The sequence below is a fragment of the Drosophila obscura genome, unplaced genomic scaffold, assembly GCF_018151105.1.
Source record: "Drosophila obscura isolate BZ-5 IFL unplaced genomic scaffold, ASM1815110v1 contig_46, whole genome shotgun sequence".
Classification (NCBI taxonomy): Eukaryota; Metazoa; Arthropoda; class Insecta; order Diptera; family Drosophilidae; genus Drosophila; species Drosophila obscura.
The window spans coordinates 2703909-2715861 of record NW_024542835.1 but is presented as its reverse complement, the minus strand read 5'-3'; the positions used below and the strand labels follow the sequence as shown (position 1 = coordinate 2715861).

Sequence of the window (11953 nt, the reverse complement as noted above, 5' to 3'; positions counted from 1 at the left end):
AAATAAGAACTAACTCTGGTCAAGTAACATTTGTTAAATCTGTCCAATCATATTCGTCTCGGAAAATAAGGAATTTAAAACACTCATTGCGAATGAAGAATCCACTGTATTTCCTTTTCTGGCTAATTGTCTTGCTCTGGCTGTCGTTTATTGTGGCCTTTATCGGCGCCTTCTTCTACATATTCACCTACATGTTCGCTCAATGCAGTGACTGCTGCCAGGTGAGTTCCTCCAGCCATCAGCCACAGTTTGGCTTTAACTAAAAGATCTATTCCATTCCAGGGTCTTGCTACATTTTTCCTAAAGTGCGTTCAGTTTCCCGGATACTGCGCTGCAGGTATGATGCACTGCAAGAAACCGTGCTAAAAGCAGCCAAAGATGGCATTCACCGAACACCGGACATCTAAGATGTCAGCCTTCACCATACATATGTACACTATATTGTTTTGCAGTTTTCTTTTTTTACTTTTGGTATGTATTTGGTTTTTATTCTCCTCTTCAATCTTCCTTCAAATCTTTGGTTCTCGCCTATTCTTCAGATACGATACTGCCTGATGATATTCCTCTGCGTTTGAACTTTCATCGACTTCAAAACCGATAGCGGTTTTTCAGCCGCTATAATTCATTACAGATTAAGAGATCGGTGGAGCATGACTTGGGCCGCTTATTGAGTGATCTTACTTTATTTAGATTTTGAATATGCAGACTTAGATTTAAATAAATGACACGTTCATTCATATATTATACAATATATCTCAAAAGCATTTACCACAAATGAGTGTAACTAATTAATTTTATTTATTTACATTCAAATTCTATAAATGACATACGTATATATTGCATAAACCATTTTTAGCACTTCTATACTTGTAGATCCATCGATCGATATTATATTGCATTTATGGAATTCGTTTAGGCCCCTTTAGGCTTCAGCAGCGTTACAACTTGTATTTCCACTCGAGCAGATCGACCATTTTGAGCTTTAGTGGGTTAAGTACTTCAACCGCATCGCTTTGGGGTGTCCGCTTGGTCCGACACATTAACATAAATCGAAATGGAGGTCGCGATGACTGAAACCCAACCCGACCCAGCACTACTCCTTTGACACTCGCAAATCACTCAACGCCGTGATAGATGTATCCAGCAAACGGCCTTGCTTCCCATTTTCCCACCTTGTTCCACGCCGCGTTGGTGGCCGCAGCATCGTTTAACGCAATAGCGCCAACTATAAATTTTAAATTAATTTTGAAGTGCAGCCGGAGCCAGAGCCAAACATCCCGGAAAGGGCAACACATCAACGGAATGGGTTGGGGTGGGGTGGTCTGGATTGGGGAAAGGACCCTCGAAGTGACGACACACACATGACACTCATTTTATTGCACGTCAGTCGCCTCAACTGACAGGCACCGGAGCTTTCAGCTAAGGGAGCCACCCGGCTCTCTCACTCCCTCTTCACTAGTCTGTCTCTGTCCGTTTTATACCCTTCCAGGCGGCAGTGCCATTTTGACTAGAGGTTTGCACGCACTGATGACACCATTTATTGTTTTATTCTAGCTGACTTTCGTTTGACCGGCAATATTATGTTTAGGAACGCCACAAAATATCTAGAAATCTCTAGAATAAACACAAATCTGTCGTCCACCAACTGAGTACATATTCACTGAAAATTTAAACTGCCTATACGGGGTCTTTGCATACAAAAATGAGCTCTTAAATATTATAATCTATACTTTCTATAGTAAGCCAAAAGCTGAACAACAGAAACTCCACCAGATTAAACACAGTTACCAGAACACCAAGAAATTTCGGTGGAAAAACCATTCAAGATAACAGCAACATAACACACTGCCGAAACTCGTAATAATAACACAATTAGTCTAGTGTAGAGTGGAAGTAAATTTTACGATCGTTACTGTCTAAAGATACAAATATATTTTATATTTATTTGGACAATGAAATATTTATAATTATTTTTTCTGTCACAAGAATAGCCCTGCCTCAGTTCAGAGCCTGAAGGTACTTCGAAGGCTTCCTGTATGTGAAAGGGTATTTTATGATTCGTTCTGCCCGGATGACTAGGCTGAATATCTCGCTTTCCTTTTTTTGGTCTTGCTTCGATGACGACTCCTGGCTTCTGGAACACTTTGTTGTCTGTCATTACAAGTGCATAAATTATTGTAACCACATTTGGCGGCGACAGAGACACAGACGGAGACGGAGACAGTGGCGGCCGCCATTGGGGATGGGTGGTTGTTGGCTGGCCGTTGCAACAGTTGCCAGTTTTCAGTTGCTGATGCCGCTGATGACATGACAAAATATTTTCCCAACTGACTTTTGTTCGGCGCTCTCTCTCCCTGTCGTTCTCTCTCTCTCTATCTGCAAGGCGTCTGGGTCTCGCTTCGCCGCAAATGTTGCTTTTGACTTTGATGCCAAAGCCACGCCAAATGTGTCACTCACCCACTAGCCCAGCCACTGCACCTCCCCTGTGACCTTTGTGCGGAGGATGTCAGAAGGAGTTACGGATACGACCGAGTGCGTGTGTGTGCGTGAGATGCAGTCCTCCATCTCTCGCTTTTTTGTGCATTTCATTGTAGATTCTATCATTTTCTACTCGCATGCTTCAGCGATTTTGGGAATTTTCAATTTGTTCAGAAATGTTTACAGCAACTTTCAGCCCGTTCTGTTCACTACTCCCACTAACCCCTTCCTCCAACCAACAAGAATTTATTGAGTTTATGTAAGAAAGAGAAAGGGCGTCATATATGTAAGTAGGAGACCTATCTGGTATTCGGGGTTTACCATGGCTGACGGAACTATTTTTGCATGGATGCTTGGACACCAACAGAAATTAATCCACCCTTAACTGCTAAGTCACACTGGGAGAGGGTAAAAGAGAGCGCAAGCGTGGTGCAGGATAGCTATAGTCAGTCGTTCTGGTTCCGACCAATTTCTACAGTATCTAGTTTCTCTAATTTCAAATATTTAGCCAAACCAATCTAAAAAAATGCTTTCCTATGTTTGCTATATATATATTTATTCTATATATCTCTCATATTTTTTAGAATAAATTGACATACCATTGACCCGGTCAATTAATTTACCCACTCAAAACGTGGATTCTGACCCTAACCCACAACATCAAAAGCCAATTTAGCAAACGCCAAAAATAATTTTCATTCTTATTCAACCAAGCCTGAGCTCCGAGCTGAACTCCATTGGAAATTTATTGCTGACCAAGTTGAACATAAATTTAGTCTAGATAAATTATATATACATATATTTTTCGAAAACTTCTGTCACTGCATACAAACTTACAGAAGATGAGGCATCTATATTTATATCCAAATACGAACCGCACTCGAGACCCAACCATCCAAACACTGTCAATAATAAGACGCCTGATAAATGCTTACAAAATGTACGCAAAAATTCTTTACATGCGAATTAACGCAATAAATTTTGGTGTCCAACGATACAAAGAGCCAGACATTTGTTGGCCCTAACTCGAACACTCACACAACCCACAGGATACTTGCGTTTGTGGGCTTAAGGAAAAAGTTTGATTGGAAAACACATTTGTGATTTATTTGAGCAAACATTTAATAAATTGAGCTCGAAATATATTTATTTTATGCGACTGCGTGGTCTTGCATGGTCCAGGGACTTCTGCTCCCTTTTCCCCTGGGAAAATAACTTGATTAAAAAACCGCAAAAACCTATTCGAGGGCTCGAAATGACCGCAGCAACTGTTCAGGGTCCAAGAAGCCAGCTTCTTCCCTTTCAGCCACAATGTTATGGCCGCCGCAATCCGATTCAATGTGTAATTTAACACGAAATGGAAAGCGATTGGCGAGAATATCTGTGTGGGTGCGTATTGGTTGACCAGGTGCTGGTCCGAGCAGCTGAACCACACACCTGTGCGGCCGCTAGGTCCCCCCCTCCCGACCTTCTTGATGTCCGTTTCCGTGCTCGGCAGTTTCCGCCTCAGGAGGTGGGTCAGGGCCAGTGGCAGGGCCAGGGCCAGCCAGCAACACTTTCAGGTGAGTTTATTGATGTAGAATGGGGTTTATGGGCCAAATTCATATAATCCTCTGGGATTTGTCTTAGTTTGGGCTTGTGTGCCCAATTTTGGGAGCGAAGAAATATCTAAGAACATTTCTATGTGAGTAAACACATTTCTTGAAGTTGTTGATGGCTTTTTCAACACTTAAGCTGCAGCGTACTGATTTTTTTACAAGCATTTTTCACAAGTAGTCTTACGGTTCAGAGTCAGTGTTTCCTTGTATATTCCTCAATTATCATTAGCTTCTATACAACAAGGACTGGTCGGGTAGTGCTCGTACCTACATTTCCTTCCTCTTTTGCACTAGCATCCACCGAATCTGCGTCTGGTCTCATGGAATGGCTTCCACATGTTCTGCAGACATTTTCGATTAAAATGCGTTGCATACTTTTATGCGCATATTCACACAACCACTCACGCACACACAGTCCAGCCCCCCTCTCAGGAACACACAGACTTCCATCAAGGGATCCGCTTGGCCCGATCCACTAGAAGGACCCCCTTAGAGAATACAAATAATTACGTTTTTTGTCTAACTTTTTTTTTGGTTTATATTTGGTCTTGGTCCGTCCCTGTCTGTGTCCTCCTGGTTCCTGCTCCTCCATACGTAACTTTTCAATGGGTAAAACTTTTTGCAGCCTTCCCCTGCCCGGACAATTCACACACAGAGCGGTGCATAAAATGTTTGTAAGTGACGTTGAAATTGAGACACTTGTCGCTTAATTGTTTTTCGAGCTTCCACATAAAAACCGAAGCCAAGGAAGGGACTTTCCCAGCCTTTCTTCTATATACTCTTACTCGTTCGAGTATTTCTACCTATTCCCGTTGCTCTCTCCCTATGCAATAGACAAATGTTGTTCTTGTTGCCTGCTGAGACGTGCTGGGGAAATCGAAAAGGGATTTGCCTTTTACTTTTTTTCAGGGCATCATTTACAATCCTTATTCTTGGGGTCTGCCTCCAAGTTCTGCTCTGTTCTGTTCTGTCCGTTGTGTCTCTGGTTCCGTTCCTGGTACATATTTCTGTTTGCATGACTTCTTAGCGTCGTGTCTGTGGGGGTGTGGCCCCGGGTTGGATTGCATTTGCTGTGGTTACTTGTCTGTAGATTATTTTAAGTAATTATCAAGCGATTTGCGTAAAGGTCTTAAGTGTTCTCAACTTCTGAAGAGGTCTCTGATGATGACGACGACGACGATGTTAGCGATGCTGGCGATGAGAGGAACTGGGCGTGAATTAAAAATGTAAATTTAAGCAATTAAGAGGAAGACAGTTGCATGTAATTGCTGTGGAATAGTGCAGAAAGAGGCAACTTTTATATTTTTTCACAATGATGAAAGGACGCAATCAAATCGCAGCTGCAAAATGTCGTTTTTCCCACTAAGTTGTAACGTAAAAGGTGACCTAGAATCAGTTTCAAAAAATTATAAGACTACTCTCCACTCTGCTTGCCAGAGGAAAGAAGCTGCGTGCCACAAAATATTTTTCTAGTGCTGACAACCGGATAGATCGCATCATTATTCAATGGTTTTATACAAAATAATTTCACTATAATTGAATGGTTAATCATAGGTACAACACTAGCATATATTACAAATAGGCGATTCACAATATTTTAAATTGAATTATCGTAAATAAATTTGTTTGCTGCCGGAGATATGTAAATTTAATTTTTCCTCATATCAGGTTTCTAATTTTCTGCTAGCCCACTTCATTGGTTTCTCCTAGACATAGGATCAATATTTTACCTTCTAATACACTTTTACCTGTTTTCAAAACAAGTAGAAACTGGTTTCAGTTTGGTCCTGTATACCTGATTTGTTTTGGTTACATTTCAACGACTATCCACGATTGGCGGTGAGGGTTCTACAGGTAGACAAAATCATCTTTTTGGCTAGCGAGTAGTTTCCTGCACAGAATCCTTTGCTCCTGTTCGAATGCTTTAGTTTCGTGACCCTAAACACTGTTCCCATTCTTCTTTGAGATAATTGGCTGGCACTGTTGCATCATCAACCCACATATGCGTCGCCCTGAAGGGTTAACTGACTTAAACTGTAGCATTCGAATAGGCAAGCAGTGCTGGTAGTAGGTCGATTTTTGCTTAAAGGTAAGGTATTTGTAAACCCTCAATTCCTGCCCTATACCTGTGGCCTGTTTGGCCTAGATGGAACTTCTGGAAGCCTGTTAGTTTGGACCAGTTCTTAACGCTTCACTGATCCGATGTGATGCTGCCGGCGATCTTCAGGAATTGTTGCAAATGTACGTAAACTGTTTGTCGTTTCTGATAGCCTGTTAGTTTTTGTGATCATGGTCACGCTTCATTGATCTTCGTTAAAGAAATTGTGGATGGCACCAGAATGGACCATTTGAGTAGCAGCGATCTGCTTCGTCTGATCCACCTACTGAAATGTTTGTTGGCCTGTTCTGCCGATACACATGGATGCGATTCAATGATTTCCGCTCAACAAGAGCGTCCGCCTACCTGTCTGAACATCTACTCTATTATATTATATTCTCTTTGTGGATTTTATGCTGATAAACCCTGCATCAATGCGCATTAGTGGCAATCGTGAGTCTGCAACTGAAATGACCGCAGGGGACCTAAACTGTAATTTAATATAAATTAGGTCATTAAGGGTGGCATTTGAGTCAAGCAGGCGATTCAACCAATTTACGTTAAGGCTTCACTTTAATTACTTGAGTTCATACTGATTTGATTGGATTTAGGGTTTAGGGTTTATCGTAGATATAATGGGGATTGGTCGTCAAGGTTCAGGGGTATGGATGCATCAACGTCGGAGCGTCCTGTTTATTATGTAATTATTATTGGGTATTTTTGTGCCAGCACTTGCGATGTATTGCACCAGTAAACTGAATATCTCTAAATTAATATCAAACGTATTGAGAATGTTTTTTCTGTGGCTCTTTGGATACTTGTGTGATTCATATGCAAGCGAATATGTTTTATATTTTTTCTGCCTACGAGGAGTACAGCTATCCGTATGGACATTGTTTGAAAAGGACGAGTGCATTGGCAGAAGTTGCGGAGCGTTGAGTGTTGACGGGTAAACGGTCTATGGTCGGTTAACTCACCTAAGGACGGAAAATTGAATGCAATTTCGTTCTGTTTCATTTTGACAGAGACGGGAGAGGCAGAGCAAGAGAATGAGTGATTGTCAAGTTGAGGGCTCCCTGGGGTAGGTTTTGGACCAGACTATGTGTGGTGCTTCATGTTGTATAACTTATTACGACCATAATTAACACTAAATTCCCCAAATGGCAACGGACAACTGTCAACTGCAAAATCATTTGCGGTCAGGAGCCGAAGCAGAGGCCGAATGGCACAGAATTCATGTGAATGCAGACTGGCAGATGCTGATGCTGATGCTGCTCCTGCCACTGTTGATGTCATGTTGCAGGATTCGGTTACATGGCAGCTCAAAGAGAGTGCCGTCATCTCATCTGTTCGTCGTCTTCCTTCTCTGTTCATCTCTGTGCCCGTTGCCCGTTGCCCGTCGCTGCTGCTGACTTATGCGATGCGTCCTGCTGCAGCAAATTATAAAATGTTTGCCCTACTGCACTCTCCACATATCACAAGTCATGGCCTGCAGGGCTCTCAGTATCCCGTAAGATGATGTGTCCCTACGCCGCATTCATGTCCACATCCTGCATTCATTTTCTTTTAGTTCTTCTTGTAATCAAATTAGCAAAGCCAAGAATAATTGGGGTCACATCATGCGGATGTGGCCGTGCTCATTCACCAGATTCAGATATGATTAAAATAGTTTAGACAATGTGTGAACCTCTCCATAGCCCAACTTAGCTACGTTTTTATCTTATAAACTATACGCCCAACGGTTTCAAGGAATATTCCATGCCGCATGGAAACAAACACACTAATTGTTTCGCTCCCTCTGAATCTGCGCTTTTGGACCAGAAGTCGGTTTCAATGCAGAGGCAAGCAGTTCTGCTTTTGAGGTATCTGGCAAGTTCCCCTTAATCAATATAACATTGCTGCCGAGCAGAAGGAGATACCGAAATTTCATGTCCCCACGGCAGTCCGTTGCCTGCAGCTCTCTCGACATCGTCTGCACACTTGCAATCGAGTTTTGAGTTACACAACCGCAAACAGACAGGGAACGATTCCAGACGAGTCATCAGAATTCCTGGAGGGCTCTGGATAGCCGCAATATGATCGACCAGGCAGAGTTGGAGGAGTGGGCCAAGACAGACCGTCTCGTGTGTGAATTGTCTGACGTTTATGATTGCTGCAAACAAAAGCTACGATGACTGCACTTGAAATGGATAATTACGATGTGCAATATTTGTCTACTGTCCTGGCACACAAACAGCCCACAAAGGATCCTCCGCTGGGCAAGGCAGCCACAGTTCTAGAATAGGAATCCAAGTGGACTATTGATTACTCATTTAAACGTTGGCTGCATTACACGAATTAATATTAATAATATCTGCACTTGCGAGATTCAGGGAATCTACCCAATTAATAATTCATTTACTTAGCATTCCTTGGATGCACAGTCATTAGGAAATTCTTTACTGCGTGACAATATTTAGGATCTCACTCATCGCTCTGGGATTTCCCACGGGCACACTGTGGCCTGCAAACTTCACCCAGAACATGGTCAGGTTCCCTCCTGTCTTCTGGAACCCTTCGATCTGCTTCCCTAAAACGATGGCTTTTCGGTGTGCACTCAAGTAGGCATTCCTTCCGCTCCATTTCAGTTTCCTTATCCCTTGCATCGTGCCCATGGTAGAGCAGATCAGATCCTGCTGACCCGAAATTATATTCACTTTAAGCGAAGTGTCGTTCAAAAGCTGGCTAACTGAATTGGAGATTAGAAATGGCATTGCATTATGATAATAAGAAGATCTTACCAGTTCTCAGAGCGCCTTTCATGAAGTCGTGATTGAGGCTGTCGAAGACAAAGTTGCTGGAACTCTCGAATTTGAGATTTTCGCTTAGGTTTAGGGCAACTCTTACTGGCCCATTCATTATCTGGCTCTCCCGAGCTTCTGTGTTCTCCTCAGGTGGGTCCACAAAGTTGTACATATCTATTCCCTGAGCTGTTATGAGCCGTTGAATTGTGGGTATCTGTTTAGAAGCATTGCTCCAGAGATTACTTTTTGTCAAATTAGCAACTTTGAGGGAGGCTGCATGGATTTCCCTATACAAATGGCCATCAATCGCACCGATTGTGATAAGGATGTGGCCCCAGGACAAAACCGAGGCCAGAGGTGATATCCAAGGACTGACCAGGTTAACGGAAATCAGTCGGCAATTGATCTCCCCGCGAGTTATTCCATCCTGCAGCTGGAGAGCAAACTCTGACGCCACCTTGGCCCCGTAGCTCTGACCGAAGATGTGCAGGGGAACCTGCTGGAATTCCTTGTGTCTGCCATAGAAACCTTTCATAAAGCTGACCAGATCCTTTCCAAGCGCTCTGTTGTCATTCGGGAATTTCGTGTGCTCATCCATATAGCTGAAGCCAGTGCCCAGTGGCTGGTCAATGAAGAGTACGTTGCAATGTTTTACCCAGGTTGAGTTACGCATATTGCCGTCCAAATCAATGGGGCCCACTTCCCCTAGATTCCCATACGATGTGGAGGCTGAACCGGGCCCGCCTTGTAGCCAGACGATCAGCGGCCGGTCAGCATAGATCCGAACATCCGCATCTGTTGTATAGAACAGCCAGTAGAACATGTTACCTCCGGGACTGACCTCGATGTGGCCCCAGTCCTGTTCTCCAGGTCCATATCCACGACGCCCTGTAGAAGGTTTCTAGTTTCTAGCTGGTTATCACGATTGATTGATTGCCATATAGCTCTTACCATCGGATTTCCATGGGAAATTGGCTAGCAAGAAAACGATGCAAGTCAGAGCTCTGTTCATTGTGAACTGAAATCGACCATCGCGACTAGTGGCCGTTTTACGTCAAGTTATTACAAAAGCCGATTCGTTTCGATAATTGCAATGAGACGGTTTCAATTTCATAATTTGTAGATTATGTAGTCAGTTTTTTTGCGATCTGAACGTTTCTATTTATTTCCTATTTAATCTATGGCTATTTAAGGTGTTGGTTTCTTTTTTGATTAAGTTTAAACTTATGTATTGTGCAACAAGCTATTTATCACTTTGGAAGCGACTACGCGCATACATATAAATATTTAAACAACGGAAAGTAATAGACACTAAATATTTGTGCTGATACAGTATACACACCGATAGCCAGCCCACCGACTTCCATTCACCTTTTGCTAGAAAACCTTCAGTTTAAAGCCTGTGTAGATATATGACCCGACTTGATAAGCGCTTTCCATGTGCCAGAGCACTTTTCCAGACTGCCTTGAAAACTGTAACCAGTAAACAAGCAAAAACTCTTCTACAATCTATCTTCCATCTTTTGTTATCAGACAATACCCTACCATGTTGTTTGTCCAATGGAAAAGTTTTCAATATTCAAAAGCTTCACCAACACTTTCTCTCTTTCTCACTCTGTCGCTTTCTCAACTCCTGCATGTGCCTTACTCTCTCCTCTGTCTGTGTCTATGACCAGGTGTTTTATGGAGAAAAATATTTTCATACATTAAAGTTTTACGGAAAAGACAACAAGAATAAGAGTAGCCAACAAGAACTAGAGTGTGTCCTTGGTTAGTTTTGTGACTTATGGGAGAGTTACTCGTACTTAAAGAAAAGGGTACGCCATCTTGATAAGTTTATGTGCATTAGGTGTGACAGAGTGCCAACATAATTGGGGAGAGAGCGGAGAGGCAACACTTACAGCTATCCACCAAGTGTAGGTTCTGCCTCGGCTTTAATATCGCAAAAGCGATTCATTTCACAAATGGCGGGGCAAAAAAATAAAGAAATAAATGCATGTACGATTTTGTACGACATGTGCCTGGCTATTTAGGTACTAGAACCCTCTGTGCCACCCGGTCTGTGGAGAACACTCCGCTCCTGTTTACTGAAACTAAACAGTACAAACACGGCTGTCAACAACTGTAACATTTACCGCATGTCGTCCAGCTCGGCGCTGCATGACAGGACATGTTGTGGCTACTCGTGGCACCACACCCAACTGGCAGCCTTCGTCTCTCCTCTCTTCTCTGGGTTCTCGTTTCATGGCAGTGATAATGCGTATGTCCATATGGTCTCCAGTGGCTCTGGCCTGACGCAACTCCCAAAGAGGAGGACAACAGGAGAGGTTCTAGCCACACCACTCGGCTAGCTTAATTGTTTAAATGCATTTTAAATTTTCTCGGGCACTCCAAGAAACACTTGGAAGTACTGAAACACAGAATACCCCAGAACTAGGGGTGACTAGGGAACATGGAGAGAATATATATAGACATTATAAAAGTCGTCGGAAAGAAATACCCATAGAAAAAATCCCTGAAATTTTAATATTTTCACTTAGATTTTAATATTTGAGCAATTGATTTTCATCCAAGAGGGGTTGTATTAAATTTAACATTTTTCCCTTACATTTTAATATTAATATGAAAATATTTAAATTTATATTTAAGTTGAATATATTTTATAGTTAAAATAGGTAAAAAAAATATTTAATTTCCTTTAATATGGTAAATTTAAAATAAAAAGTGTTTCCATTTAATTTCAAAACAAAAATTTTCAAATCGATTCATAATAATATTCAATATAAATGTAGAGCCCAGAAGCGTGAGAATGCGGATAAAACGACAATCGGTATAGCATAGTTGATTGGATATATTTTATTTCCTATGAATACGGTGAGAAATATAAGAGCTGGAGCAACCAAATTTTATTTCCAGACTCATGTGATATCACACTGCTACAAGTGTATTTCAAAAAAGCGGCCCGCCCCCTTCCGGAACCACAAATGACGAAAATC

The 11953-nt window shown here is 42.1% G+C and overlaps 1 protein-coding gene and 1 long non-coding RNA gene across 2 annotated transcripts; one reads left to right on the top strand and one right to left on the bottom strand.

Annotated features, from left to right (window-relative positions):
• Window positions 1-758, top strand: LOC111071762. The gene is made up of 3 exons (XR_002607508.2): window positions 1-221; window positions 283-471; window positions 540-758. It is a non-coding gene; the product is annotated as an uncharacterized LOC111071762 (long non-coding RNA).
• Window positions 759-8533: 7775 nt separating this feature from the next.
• On the bottom strand, window positions 8534-9985 carry LOC111081873 (retinoid-inducible serine carboxypeptidase-like). The gene is made up of 3 exons (XM_022378029.2): window positions 9909-9985; window positions 8955-9845; window positions 8534-8902 (listed from the first exon to the last, which is right to left on the bottom strand). Exons 1-3 carry the CDS (start codon window positions 9967-9969, stop codon window positions 8613-8615), a joined length of 1242 nt encoding a protein of 413 aa, XP_022233721.2. The 5' UTR covers window positions 9970-9985; the 3' UTR covers window positions 8534-8612.
• Window positions 9986-11953: the final 1968 nt, after the last annotated feature.

What these genes read in the sequence shown, in the direction of transcription:
- LOC111081873 (XM_022378029.2), bottom strand. Translation starts at nt 9,969, where the DNA reads ATGAACAGAGCTCTGACTTGCATCGTTTTCTTGCTAGCCAATTTCCCA. An exon ending in TTTCCCATGGAAATCCGATG is followed by an intron (nt 9,846 to 9,908) that starts GTAAGAGCTATA and finishes AACCTTCTACAG; the next exon opens with GGCGTCGTGGATATGGACCT. An exon ending in GAAAGGCGCTCTGAGAACTG is followed by an intron (nt 8,903 to 8,954) that starts GTAAGATCTTCT and finishes TCTCCAATTCAG; the next exon opens with TTAGCCAGCTTTTGAACGAC.